The 14,954-nt window shown below is 51.2% G+C and overlaps 1 protein-coding gene across 3 annotated transcripts in view; it reads left to right on the top strand.

Moving 5' to 3' along the window:
- The window catches only part of KLHL29 (kelch like family member 29), a 180,068-nt gene that overhangs the window by 113,933 nt on the left and 51,181 nt on the right, over positions 1-14,954 (top strand). For all 3 annotated transcript variants that reach the window (XM_070574336.1, XM_070574337.1, XM_070574338.1), the window contains one exon: positions 1,909-2,421. In XM_070574336.1, the coding sequence (XP_070430437.1) occupies positions 1,909-2,421 (513 nt within the window). The remainder of the gene's footprint in view (positions 1-1,908; positions 2,422-14,954) is intronic.

Genomic DNA, 14,954 nt, shown 5'->3' with positions numbered 1-14,954 from the left:
ATTGTCATGGTGGCTACTCTGACCCCTGTCCATCTCAGAATCTGGCTGAGGAAGCTGGGTGTGGGGACCCAAGGGCAAGACCTCGTCACTATCTTCCCGTATGACTCTCAGGATGTCTTAAAGTCCTGCTTTTATTGCTGACCTGTGCCCAACTTGCCCAGTACTATGTCACCCACCCTGAGCCTCCGTGGACAGCATCTCTGTACCTCCACCACAGAGTTGTCTGAGAGCTCACCAGCTGTGCTCTCAAGTTCTGATGCGTTTTTCCAGGCTCGCTGGCTAATCCTGGAGAGCTGAGTTTAGGAGGACATGCCTTGTCCTTAAGACACCAGGCTGGCTCCCCGTGACATCACCGCCTCTTCTTCAGACTTGGAGACAGTCCCCCTTCGCAGCCCACTCTAGAATCTCGCTGGCACTGCTTCCCCAACATTGGTCAGCTTCTAGTTTTCTCCAACCTCTCTCGTTATCAAAATCAGAACTGTTTGCTGCGTATTTATCATGTGCCTTGTTGAGTGTGTCACCTTGATGCCTGCAGCAACCTATGAAGTTGGTGTTATAACTGTCCCATTGCAGATGAAGAAACTGACTCATGGAAGGCTTGTGCCTAAGGTCACTGAGCTAGGGAGGGGCAGAGCCAGTACTGAAGTGCTGTCTGTCCGACTGAAGCCCGGCTCTCCACCACCATGCCCACTGGCTCTCCCTGTGGCCGACTCCTCAGGGGCAGCACCCGCCGGCAATTTAATAGTCACCCCGCGCCCTTGGCTGCTGCCCTGCCTCACAGTCTTTATTTATATGAGGGAACTCCCACCCCACTTCTGGCCTCTGAGGCTGGGGATCCTGAGTGGCACCCTGGCCGGCACTCTCCTTCCTCAGTCTCCCCACCCTCAGTCCATACTGCCACTCCAGAGGCTTCAAGAAAACCAAGGTGGCATTTGGGTGATGGAGACCTAAACCCAGACTCATGGGGTCAGAGGCCATCCAGACTGTCCTCCCTGTCACAGAATCTTCTGGCTTCACTCAGAGTCCTGCTTAGGTCACCTCAGTGTCAGCTCAGCTCAGGGTCCCTGGGCCCTGCTCTGCTTGATCTGGGCACAGCTAGCCTTGCATCTTGTATTGGGTCTCAGGAGGTATGTCTTGACCCCCTTGTTCAGCCAAAATGTCCTTAAGGGCCAAAATGGACCTCTCTTGTTTCCCTCAGGGCTGACCATGCAGAGATTGCTTAGGACAAAGCCTGGCCCCCAGCAAGGCTGTGGAGAGCAGCCCCTGCTGGCCTTCCCCCTCTGCCCCCACCTCCTGCACCACAGGGCCCTTGCACGGCTCCAGACTGTGGTGCTCTCACCTTGTCCAACAAACATCTACTATCCAGCTTTCTCCCCACCTCCCTCAGATGGCGATTCTCCAGAAAGGAAGGAAAAATACCAACACTTATGGAACATTTAACACATGCCAGACACTCTGCTAATTTTTTTTTCCCAAATACATTTTCCTCATTCTACTCTTCCCAGGAGGTCTATGAGGTAGGTGTTGCTAGTTCCATTTAACAGATGGGAAGAATGAGGCTCAGAGAAAAGCAACTTGCCCAGGGCTCTTAGCTAGTAAGTGGCAGAGCTGAGATTTGAACCCAGATCTCTTTGAAGTTCTCCGTTTTTTTCTCTCTGCTTTGCTGCCTCGTGAGCTCTCCCGCGCAGATGGTGCTTCCTCCTCTGAGCCCCAACAGCCATCTGTTCATAGACCCCACAAGCATTTATCCTGTGCTACAGTCATCACAGGTCTTAATCTGAGGGTTCCTGGACGCAGGTGTCTCATCCACCTCTGTGACCCCAGCACCCAGTCCAGGGCCTGGGGCAGTCGGTCTTTGTTGAGTGAATGTGTATTCGGCTGATGACATCTCTTCCATCTCCCTTGCAGGCACAGGGCCGTGGGTGACCACAGTGGCCGCCGGGAGCCAGCCCGCCCTGATCGCACACTCCTATGGAGTGGCCCAGCCTCCCACCTTCAGCCCGGCTGTGAACGTCCAGGCCCCGGTCATTGGGGTGACCCCCTCACTGCCTCCCCATGTGGGGCCCCAGCTCCCGCTGATGCCAGGCCACTACTCGCTCCCACAGCCGCCCTCTCAGCCACTGAGCAGCGTGGTGGTCAACATGCCTGCCCAGGCCCTGTATGCCAGCCCGCAGCCCCTGGCCGTGTCCACACTGCCCGGCGTGGGGCAAATGGCCCGCCCAGGACCCACTGCTGTGGGCAACGGCCACATGGCAGGGCCCCTGCTGCCTCCACCACCACCAGCCCAGCCGTCTGCCACCCTGCCCAGCGGTGCCCCTGCCACCAATGGGCCCCCCACGACTGACTCGGCCCACGGGCTGCAGATGCTGCGGACCATTGGTGTGGGGAAGTATGAGTTCACCGACCCCGGGCACCCCAAAGGTAAGTCCTGCTGCCCACATGCTCCCTGTGTGCCCGCGTCTGTGCTTCCCCGCGTGCCACTACAACACAACGCAGACAGGAGTGTGGTTCCTGACGGCCTGTGCTCTCCAGCAGCTCCTTTCCTGGCCTCACTCAACCCAGAGGCTGCCATGGGGCCTCCCCCTGCCCAAGACAGCCCAGCCTCAAACAGAGGAGGCAGAGAGCAAGGTGGAGGAAGGAAGGGCAAGGAAGGTGGGGAAATGTGAGTGAGCAAGAAGAGGAGGAGAGGGGAGAGCCTGCAAAGTCCAGGTCCTTCCACCTCCAACCCAAGCCCTGGGCCTTTCTCACTTCTGACCCCAAGGCTCAGCCAAGTACAGAATGAGCAGGAATCATCTAATCCTCTTAGGGCTCCATGGAACACAATTTCCACTCATGAGGACAGTCAGAACACGCCTGTCTGTGTCCCTCCCCAGGAAAGCACCCTCTGCCGGGCCATTGGATGAGAGCACCTCCCAGGCTTTTAGGTGAGGCCCAGGAGACATTCCCACACCATCCTGAGCCAGTTGAATATTTTGTTTCCAGGACCCAAGAGTGGCTCTGTGAGGCTCTGGGAAAGACCACCTCCAGCCTTGGCCCTCAGTTAACCCCTTCCCCCAGCCCCAGGGCAGTTTTCAGGGCAGAAGCTTGAGAACAGAGCCTGTGGGATCAGCCCCCAGCCTGAGGGGCAGGGCCAAGGGCAAGAGCAAATAGACCTCACTCCCCACATCTATCTGAGGGATCTGTCCAGCAGGATGCAGAAGCAGGTGGGAGGAACAGGGCCCCGCATGTGAGGCTGGTGGGGTTTCTCTGCCCCAGACTTGCCTGTCCCTTAGAGCTCCAGACAGCCACCCCAGCTCCTGCTGAATGGAGAGGGAAGGCAGCCGGGCCTGCCCCAGGTGCAGGCAGGAGGGTATGTGGTGGGTGGTCTACCCTGCTGGGGTTTCCAGGCCTCCTTTGAAAGGAAACAGTAAATGGTCCTAGGAAACATGGGCCTCTGAGCACAACTCCTCCACCTCCCTGCCTCCAGCCCCTTGAGATGGCCTCTGGAGAGGCCCTGCCTCTTAGCTCAGCAATGACTCCAACTAGCCCTTCCTTCCCACTGGCTTTCATGAATCTCTATCTTTGTCCTTTCAAGCAATTTTCAGGCCTTGTCAAGCATCCCAACAAGGCCATGTCTAGCTCTCCACTGGGTTTAATTTTCAATCTGATTGTGCCCCGACTGCCTTTGTTTTAGAAATCAGCACTAGTTTTAAATGACAAAATTATAGAAAATTACGTCTAAATTCTAGTAAACTCTTGCTTTGTTTAAGATCTTTTTTTAAAAAAATTGACTAAGTTGATTTTTTTGTTTGAATTATTTTGGTTAAGCTCCCTCTCCCTTGAAAAAAAAAACTTACTCCCAGTTCATATGCTGCCAACTCCGACCCCCTGGGCACCGGGTGTCCCAGCTGCTCCCAAGGCTGTGCCAAAGCCTGAGGCACTGGATGTGCTTCCCGCTCCCCACCACGAGGGATGTAACTCCCCACCCCGGGGTCCTCCCAGAGCTGACGGAAGGTCTTGCTGACTTGCCAAGTTTCAGGCCTGCCTCTAGGAAAAGGAGTTGTTCTGTGCAAAAAGGTAACTGACCCAGATGGGACTGGAGTCCCTGGTGTGGGGCTTAGCACCGAGCTGGGATCCACTTCCCCAAGGCTGCCAGCCACAGGCATATCTGATCATTGTCAAGCACCTGAGCCCATCAGGAGGAAACAGGTGGTGGAGACAGGCCCCCTGCCTGGGCCCCTGGGCCCACTCGGCCAGCAGGCCCTTGCAAAGCTGTTCCTGTGACATCTGTGCAGGGCCAGACAGCATGAACTATCCTCTCTGGTGGGCCCAAGCCCAAAGACAGGAAAGGAGAAGAGAGAGGGCCCCTAGTTGGGTTTGTTCTTCCAGCCTCTATAGGGTAGGTTCAGTGCTCGGTGAGGGCCAGGGATGGGGTGAGCCTAGAAAGTGTCCATGGCCCTGCCTTTTGGTGAGCCAGCGAGATCCCTCTAGCTCCAGCCAGTGACACCTGGTGACCCGTCCGTTACACTGATTTCCATAGGTTGCCGGCCAGCTGGCTCTTTCTCAAGAAATTACATTTAACTCGGTTCTTTGTTGACGGCCCTCAGCCGCTGATTTATCCCCTTATATTTGCGAAGAAGAAAGACAATGAAGCATGCACATACAAATGCCTCCCTACCCAAGCCTGGGTGGGTTGGTTTTTTCTTTTTAAGTAATTTCTCCTTTCATTTCTAATCTTAAAAGCCTTTATTGCTAAAGCTATAATTTGTCTGTCAGATCTAATGTCAAACAACTGCATATTTTTTAAAATAAGAAACCTGAATTTTGAAATCAAATCTTTGAAACTTGCCATGTGAGAATCATATTCCTGACAGGACCACGTGGGTTTGGATTTGGGTCACTTTTAATTTTGCCCCTGGGGATTTTACATCTCCGCAGCCCAATTGATTTCACACTCGTAAATGACAGACAGCCGGCTCTGAGCGGGAAGCAGGAGGCCCCGCGTGATGGCATCCACACAAGTCAGAACTCCACTTTAAAAAAAAGAACTTTCCTTTTCTCCTGTTCTCTGTTTGAAAGCTCACCCAGCATTATAATAAGATCACCGCAGAACACCTTGAGATCTAGCTCATTAAAGTCCCGCGATTTTTCCTGCTATGGTCTGACGTGACAACCTGGCCTCTCCCGGGGTTGAGTAATTATGGAGAGATCCCCTCCATGAAGAGCAGGTCTTGCCAGCCAGAGGGATGGGCCACTGGTATTTTTAGACTTCATTAGTGCCCTGATTTAAAATTTCACATTCTGTTTCTTGTAATTATCTTCCAATCGACCGAGCTGAAATTTCAGTTGGGGCTCTGTTAGTCTGCCTTCCCAAAAAGGGTGTTTGGGACCTTAATTTAAAACTTAACCAGTTGAAAAATAAAGGTGGTGTGGAAATGCCTTTTGATTTGCAATAGGTCAAGCGATTGTCTCTCATCTGTGACTAGAGAAGCCAGCTTGCATGCGGTTCACTTTAATGAGTGTTATTTAAATGCATTGAGCACATATAGATTTTCTTAAGAAACTTACAAGATAAATCTTTCTTTCTCAAAGAACAATTTTGGGGTGGGAACAATCTCTAGGATTTCTTTCTTTTTTTTAAGATTATATATTGAAAGCTAATTACAATAGATTTCATGTGTGCAACGTGATAAGGGAGGAAAAAAGAATTAGTTCCATTTGAACCCTGTTATAAAATACCTGGGCTGTTTGGATTGGGACCCTGAGCTAATCCATGGGCAGAGGTGGTGGCCAACCTCAGGACTGAGACCCACAACTCTGTTGTCACTCACCAGGACCGTGTGAGCCCAGCTGTGTGTGTCACAGCAGAAGCACAGGCTATTGATGTCAGTCTTTCTAGCCCCTACCTTTTCCACAAAGGATTTTTGGTGGCTAAAAGGGTGGCCAGAGACTTTTCAAAGCCCCAGGCCTATTGGTGAGCTGCAGAAAGGCTATTGTATTTTCACCTGCATGTCTGGGGAGAGGGAACCCAGGCTGCACCCGCTCCCACCCACTTCTGGACCAAAAAGCAAAATCCAAGTTAACCTGAAGTAGGGAGGCTTGTCTCTTCTGACTTCAGATTTTTTAGGCCTGGGGTCAGGGGCCATGAGGATCCCCAGGGCTGGGGAGCCATGCAGTGTGGTGTGCGCAGCCCCTTCCTGTGGTTCCACATCTGTTCCCTTCCCATCCTTGCCCCTGGACCTCCACCCTGAGGGGCTCTGTCCTTGTGCCACCTTCTGCTTGGAGAGTAGCTGCCCCAGTCTCCACTAGTGGCAAAGACAGGAGCTGCTGAAGAGCCTTTGAGGCATAGGGAACAGCTGTGTGACTGGGGCAAGTCTCCTAACCTCTCTGAGCCTTCCTTTCCTCGTCTTTAAAATGGGGTGACAGTACCACCCTCATCAGACATAGAGGACGAGTAAATGAGATCGTGGACGTGATCATACATAGCACTGTGCCCACTTAACACCAAAAACACTAGTCCTGTCGACACAGCCCAGGTCTGGAGAGTTCAGCAGAGAGAGAAGCTAGTGAAGGATTGGAAAGCCAGGGCCCCCCTCCTCAGGGCAGAAGAGCTGCAAGAAGCCCACACTTGTTCACAGGGCTGGCAGCTTAACAGAACCATGTCCTCATCTCTAAAACGGAGTAGGATGCGTCACCTTCCTGGCAGGGAAATTCAGTACTGTTCTCCGTAGCCACGGAGCCCAGCACAGATCTCATCTCCTTCTGCCCCAGCCTGTGACACACCATGGCACACTGCTCCCTCTGCAAGTTCAGTAAATATTCTGGAAGAGGCTGGGAATGCATAATAAAGCTGTTTGCCCACACGTGGTTAGCCCAGAAGCACAAATGTCCAAACTGAAATCCTCTTCCCACAGATCTGCTCTTCCTGTGCCCCTGTCTCAGAAGTGATGTCATGAACCCAACCAGGAGTTCAGGGTGACAGCCTGTGGTGGTCTTTGACCCACCCTTGTCTCTCTATGCACTGAGTCTGAAAACTCCTTTCATTCTACCTCCTCGGGGTTGATCCTCTCTCTGTCTGTACCACCACTCTCCTTTCAGGCCACCATCACCTCTGGCCTGCATTGGTGGCCTCCAGGCCCACAGTGTGTCCCTCCAGTGCAGGATCCACAGTGCAGAGTGGTCTTTGCAAAATGCAGGTCTGGTCCAGTCACTCCCCATTGAACACCTCCAACGACCCCTGCTGCTGTCAGGACAGCGCCCAACCCTTGACAAGCTGCCTCTGGAGCTGGCTACCCAGCCTCCCACTTTGTCTCTTGCCGTCCTGCTCGCAGGCAGCCGTGTAGCCACTCCAAGACCCGGGTTCTCTCCCATCCAGCTGTGCTCTGTGCCTTGGCGGAGTGCCTGCGAGCCAGTCTGCCCATTCCTGAGTCAGTCTCCCACTAGACCGTGAGCCCCTGGGGTTGGGGCAAAGACTCCATCCCATTCCCATCCTACCCCCAGTATCCCAGCCAGTGGCTGGTGCTAAGAGATGCCCAAGAAGCATTAGATGAATGAAGGTACAAAGCACTGGGCAGGGAATTATCTGCCCAGGCTCTGACTTCTCTCCACCTGCCTGCCTGCCTTGCCTGGTGAAAGCAGGTTGGTACGGGAGGCCCCGAGCATAATGGCAAGTGCCCCTGCGAGATTTCATTCTGATGCCAGTCACCCCATACCTGTCCCATGCTTCTGGGAACAGAAGTCCACCTATTTCACAGTTCCTCTTGTACCCAAGCACCTCAACCAAAATACTTGCCCCAGGGCATATGGGATCTGAAACTCTGCCTCAGCTTCCTCATCTGTAAAAGGGGGATAATAACAGAACTGGCATCTTACAGTTGTGAGAATTAAGCGAGTTATTTTACATAAAGCCCTCAGAATAGTGCCTAGCACATCATAATCACTAGAAATGTGCTGGCTGTTATTATTTTCACTACTGGTACCAGGGCCGTCTTCCAGTGTTCATGGGCTTTTAGGAGCCTGGGGTAATGTGACAAAGCCAAGACCAGTTTGCCCTCCAGGGTCTTAGGAGATTGCGTTAACATCATGATGTTCAAAGCACCTAGTTCCCAGGGGTCCACTTTGAACAGACAATTGCCTTCTCCCATTGTAACATTTTGCAGTCCTCCACCATTGCCATAACAACCGGAAAGAACCAGCCTCTTGCTGGGACCTTCCTCCCAATTCCAGAAGCTATTTGTCTTGGGAGGGCTCCTCCGAACTACCCACAGGGGCTCTCAGCATCCTGTGACATTCAGCTTGATATCAGGGTGCCAAGGACACTGCAGGGGTCCTCCTCCATGGCCATATCCATAGATGGGACAAATAAAATTATGTCGCTCCTGCAGACTGACCAACCAAGGCTGCAGATAGAGAGAGTGAGTTAGGAGCATGTGGCTGGCAGCATGGAAGGTGGCCAGGCGTCCAGGGTCTGCACCAGACTGCTTGGGTAGAATTCAAATTCCACTACCCACCAACCCAATGAATTTGTGCTAGAAAACTGGTGTCTCTATCCTCAGTTTCCTTATCTGTAACATGGAGATAATAATAGTGTCATCTGCATAGACATGTCTTAAGAATTTAATAGTGTATGTAAAATCTCAACACAGCGCCTGGCACGTGGTAAGCTCTCAATTTTAGCTCTTGTTATGACTACCGCTACTGTACATTCTAAAGAACCCTGGAGAAGAAATACTGTCTGGAGCAACTTTGGCTCAGGAACGCCATTGTTTTTAAAGCGAGGTTGTCCAAAACAATCTCCCAGATCTGGTTAAGATAACACTCAACACAGACCTGGAACCAAACCCCCTCTGTTACCCGAACTTCCCCTTTCCAGCCCTCACTCCCAATACTCCCACCTTCCCCAGGGAAACGTGTCTCAGAGTCTGTGGAATTTGAAACCCCGTCTACACGTCTGTCCTCCTCGCCTGGGCAGTACCTGCCCCAGCCCTGCCTCAGAAAGCCCTCCTCTGCATCGCGGGGCTCTGTCCTCGAGGGGTTTGTTACTCATTAATTGGAGGCTTGTCCAGGGCTTAACGGTTTTGTTAACAGATCATCTGACGATGAGTGAACCAGGCAAGCGGAAAGATGCAATAAAAATGGCCAGACCACCCAGAGACCATGTCATCCTCAGAGCAGGAGGTGACCCTTGCACCCCAGCTGTGTGCACCCCTCTCAGGGCCCCGCTGCTCAACAGGACCAGGCAGAGCAAGGCGCCCTGGGCCCCTCCTCACTGAGCTGAGCCCATGGGGCTGGGAGTAGTATATGGATTTTCAGCCTCAAATCTCTGCTGAGCATCTTGCAGGTCAGAAATCCTGCTCTGGCCCTAACCGTCTGACAGGCAGGGCCAGAGGAGTCAAGACGCCCATGGGGATGAGAGGGCTCTTCAGATGGGAGCAAAGGGAGGGAACATTTCCTTCCCAGGGGCTTTAGGAAATGGTGCTGACCCACAATAGGAGGCCAGCTGCCCAGTCCCAAGCCCTGTCTTCTCTTGGGATTGGTGGCCCATGCAGGCACCAGTAGGGATGACCACTAGGTTCTAGATGTCTGACACTCAGAGGCCACTGAGGGGTGTGAGTCATGCCACCCTGCTGCACCACCAAGCATTTATTGAGCAACTAATGTGTGTAGTATTAAGCACCTACTGTGTGCAGAGCCCACGCTTGGCTTCTCTCAGGCAAAAGATACGAGGCAGTGTGCCAGCTGTGTGCCTCACACAGATCTCAGCTCCTACTGGATGTGAGGCCCTGTGGTGGTGACCAGGGTGTTCCAGACACCACGCCAGCCACTGGGAGGGATGGGGGTCTCCCTGGGGGAGACTGCACTCCACCTGGGGAGTCCAGGGGGTGCCAGCAATAAGACCCACAGGGGCGGGAGAAGAGAGGTCAGTGTGGACTGGGCCTTTAAAAGTAGGCAGAATGACGGAGGGGTGCAAGCAGAAGGCAGTAGTTCTAAAAATGCCAAGTCTTAGGGAAGAATGCTTGAGATAAGTGCCAGCGACACGGACTTATGATTTCTCTATAGATTCATCTGTCATAGAGTTACACACACACGCTTCTACTCAAATGGTCCACAGGGCCTGTCCTGATTTGAGACAGGTCAGCTAATGATTTATGCTTAAGGGTCTAAGAAGTCCGTTCTCAGAACCCTTGGCACACAAAGTCCATTCCTGAAGTTTCCTCAGGCTACCTGGCTGGCTTCTTTACCTCCCCAGCCAGTGGTAAGGATTCAGATAAAGATCTTGGGGAAGAGTCCATTTTCTCAGTCCCTGAGGCCATTCTGGCCTTGCAAGGTAGACTCCTTCATCTGCAGGGGCTTTCATCTGGGTCGGAAACACTTGGGGGCCATTAACCCCTGACTGGGAAATCGGGGAGCATCCAGGGTCCAGAAATTCTTTGTAAACCTTTCTCTCTCCTCTCGTGACAGAGGTTAATGGCAAGTTTCCTGTTGCCTAATCGCTACCAAACATCCAACACATGCCGGCTGTGCTAGGAAAGGCATGCCCTGTCAGGCTGACCCCAGCGTTTTTCGGTTTGGGAAGTTGGGAATGAGTTTCAAGAGGAGGAGAGCTGGGCAAAGGGGTGGTGCACCTTCTGCCTGTCCCCAGGTGATGGGGAGGCCAATGGTACGCCCAACCATGAAACAAAACTGGAGAAAACATAGCCCAACACTGGCTTAATGAGAAACAATTTGGTTGAAATTACATTCCATTCGGGAGCACACTCCCTATTCTAGAAATGTACAAGGTACAAATAATACAAGCATAGTAGGTTAAGAACACAAAACACTGTGTAAATTGCTCGAAGAAAACAGTGGCCAAAAGATTGTCATCTGTTGAAATAGTTGTAATTGCCTGTTTTCTTAGTGTAACTCTTGTTTCTTTTAAAAAATGTACCTTAGAGAGAAGCCCACGTGTTTTCAGTGCATCACCAAGAAAATGCTCTTCTTTGCATTCTAGCTCTCCTAGCAGCCTTTTGGATGACCAAGCACAGCACTGTGAACTGTCGCTTTGCCCACTGGCCTCTCACTGCCTTTTCCTCCCCTCTTCCTAGTGACCCTGCAATGCTGTCATTGCTCCATGTCTCAGACCCAGGTCTACTCACATCCCAGGCAAACAGGTATTAGTTTCTCACCACCTTCTGCGAGGCCAGTGTCATGGGTTATGTGTTAGTCCACTAGCGCCGCCATAACAGAATACCACAGACAAGGTGGTTTAAACAACAGAAATTTATCTTCTCACAGCTCTGGAGGCTTGAAGTCCAACATCAAGGTGCTAGTAGGGTTGGTTTCTGGTAAGACCTCTCCCCTTTGCTTGAAGATGACCATCTTCTCACTGTGTCCCATGGCCATTCCTCTGTGCATGGGCTCCTGGTATCTCTTCCTCTTCTTATAAGAACACCAGTCAAATTGGATTACAGTCTCACCCTGTAGCCCCAATGTAACCTTAATTACCTCCTTAAAGGCCCTTTATCCAGATACAGTCAGGTTGGGGGTTAGAGTTTCAATATATGAATTTTAGGGGTGACACAAGTCCATAACAGGCTATGTGTCAGTCTCATTGGCGAATGGAAAGGGTAGCCCCTTACCACAGCATAGTTACTATATAGTTACAAACAATGCATGAGTTAACTGTGGATATCTTCCATGGTTTAGAATTATTTGAACTTTTTCATAAATGTACTAGTATCATTTTTACTAGTTTACCTATAAGCTGCTCATTCTGCTCCCTGTTAACTGGGCACTGACTATATTTTCCATTATTAGAATCATCCATATTTGGGGTTAATTTTTTATTTCCATAGAACCTTCGTGCTGGGAGGGATCTCAGAAGCCATCTAGTAGAAGCAGGAATCTGCCCTCCACCAGTGGGGACTAAGCACGGGTCACCGATTGCTAGAAGGTTTGTCCTGTTAGATGGCCGAGAGCTGTCTTGCTGTAAGTTCCACGGTCCTGCCCTCTGGGGCCATCCAAAGTAAAGCTGGTCCCTGTTCTACATGACAGCACTTCAGATTTTTGAAGAGGGCAAAATTTCCTATTCTACAAACTAAATATCTCCAGTGACCTCAGTTGTTCATCTGGTGAAGGGCCCCTTGACCATGCTGGGGTCCTCCCTGGTCATGCTCCAGCTTGTCAAAGTGCCTCTTAAAGGGACACCAGGTGACAGGCTGGGTAGTCCAGGGGAGAAAGGACTGTCACTTCCTTAGTCCTGAGCATCAAATTGCAGATATTCTAACTTTTCTATAATGATCGTGACTTATTTGTATAAAACACATATTCGTATACACACAGGCACATGCACACACTCAAACTTCCAAATTAAGAGAAAAAAAATTCTTGCCAAAGTCTTCTTGTCGCCTACACTGGTGTCTTTGGGGCATCATCCCTCTTCTTGCTCATCAGGATCAGGATTGTTGATCCTTCCTTTTTATAGAGCTCCCCTTCATTTCTTCACCTTTTTCCTCTACAAAGTCTTGGCCACAGGAGCAAGTTAGGTTGCTCTCTCAGCCCAGCCTAACCCACCCCACCCCCAGCTGTGCTCTCCTAAGGCACTCATCACCTCTGTTAGTGAGAAGTTACTCCTAAGCAACAATCCTTTCTACCGCTCCCACCCCCTCCTCCACCACTGTAGTGAATGCCTGAGTAGGATATTACCTGAAGGTCATTTAGGATCCCCCCTCATTTTACCAATGGGGAAACTGAGGTTCAGAGGTGTCACCAAGATATCACATTACCCCAAGAACTGTCTCTAGAAAATCCCCTGTGAAACCCCCCACCCCCACTCCCTAGGTGCCCTGGGTAATTACTTCATCTGCTGCCAGGACTCTTCATCCTAGAAGTCTTCCCTCTGCCCAAAGACTGAACACCACAGAGACACAGGGCCAGCATCTGTGGGGCTACACTGGGCCTGTCTCGCCGTGCTTCTCCAGGCCCTGACGGTGGGGCACACTGCCAGGCCGCTATGATCAGACCCTATCCCACAGGAGCACGAGTGCTTGCCGGCAGCTCCACAAGGCACAAAGAGTAGGGCCAAGACACCCACACTCCTAAAGGGGGGGGCCAGAAGTAAACGGCACCCCTGGGCAAGGTCAGTGATGGCCCGGGGAGTGTGATTTGACGGGGAGGAGACATTTTCCAGAAAGGAGAGGGAAAGATGTCAAGGGCAAACTCGCTAAGTCTGGCTCCGGGGCCCTCATCCCATCACTCGCCATGGTTGGAGGCTTGTTCTGGAAGTGCCTGCTCAGTGTGCTCTCCTGAGCAGAGTCCTGCCCTCCAGGTCTCTACAAATATTGGATGTTTTTTGTTTTTGTTTTTTAATTTGAGGCTTTCAGAAGTTGCCGTCCTGTTGTGGTTATTTCAGTAAGTTGAGATCCATTTAAAGGGCCCAGCTCCTTCCTGGAAGCGTAACACCTTTAGTGGTTGACCATGCTTGTCCATTAGAGTCCAAAGCACCTTCAAGAACCAAAACCATGGCCCACTTAGCATACCTGGGATGCCTAGCTCTCCACTCACATCCCAAATAGAACCTGTTGCTGAGGACCTAGGAGGCCCCTAAGTTTAGGAACCGCCATATGGTGATTCTGAAGGCTTTTGGTCCATCTGGCCATTTGAACAGGCAAGTTTCAGAAATTCTGATTGATCCAAAAATAATTCCTATATTTTCGATCTTTCTTCTGTGTGGAGACATTTATTACCTCCCTAAACTAAACAACAGTTTTATGAGGCAGGGTTTTCTTGGTGTGAGCAGTGACTCCAGAATTCCTAATTTAATCTTATTTGTCCCAGAGAAGGAGACATGCGGCCTCCCCATGGGTCTCTGCAGTAAAGACACCAACCTGGACCATAAGGCTGGCCCCGCTGGGTGGTCTCAGGCTGTGGGTCAGGAACCGCCATTCCAGGGAAGCTGGCAGCAATGCTGGCCAATGCAGCCCTGTCTTCCAGAAGGGCACAGAGTGGGGAGTGGATGTTTCATATTCATTATATATTCACTCTGTATTTATGTAATCCTTGCAGCTGTCCTGTGAGGCAGATTCATGCGTGGAAAACCAGGGCTTGGGTAAGATGCTTGCCCAGGTGTAAGTGGTAAAGCAGAAGTGGGAGTCATTATCCAAACCACCTGCCCCCAGTGCCCAAACTCTTTCCACCACACCCCTCGTGGAGTTTCTGGTTGCAGCCTATATTGTCACTAGGCATATTTGGGCTAAGGATGGGCAAGTCCCACAGTGGCTGTCTTATATCTGCTAGAGTCATGCATCCGATATTTCTCAATAGAAGTTGGTGATTCTTGGGTTCTTTCCTCATCTCCAGAAGTGATGTGTGATAGATGAGTGGGTGGGTGAACTTAATTCCCAAAGTAAATCCCTGAGGGACACTGGGCCCTTTGAGAAAGCTGCGGCCCGGGCACTGGCCACCACGGAAGCCACTGGAGCCTGGGAGTCAGGCAGCCCTGGAGATTCTTTCCTGTCACTACATCTCCCACGCCTTAAACAAAGTGTTGCCAGTGCAATAAAGTTAATGGAGCCAATCATCCTACGACGGAGCCAATTCCGTGCAAAGATGATACATCTTTGAAGTTAATGAGGTCTATTAATTGAGCTCATGCCCTTTTAAATGAACGAAATTCTTGACATCTACCAAACAGCAGCACGTCCAGTTAGAAGTAGTTACTGACGTCTTGTATCTCTGTCACCAACCGATGAGGAGCCACCAGGGTAGAGCTCTGAAGATTGGCTGCCTGCTGACATCTAGCACAGCCTTCAACTCCTTGGGAGCTGAGCAGATGCATGTCTGGCTGGCATTCTTGTCTTTTGCAAAGTCTCAGAATCAGCCCAGTACAGCCATGGGGACTGGACAACCCTGTGGTAAACAGCTCGAGGGAGAAAGCAATACAACTGAACCGTGGATCTCTTAAAGAGCATCCACCCAGCCCACAGTCCTTAAAC

Source organism: Equus przewalskii, chromosome 14, assembly GCF_037783145.1.
Source record: "Equus przewalskii isolate Varuska chromosome 14, EquPr2, whole genome shotgun sequence".
NCBI lineage: Eukaryota > Metazoa > Chordata > Mammalia > Perissodactyla > Equidae > Equus > Equus przewalskii.
Note: the sequence above shows the minus strand (reverse complement) of the source record. Positions and strands in the feature narration are given on the sequence as shown.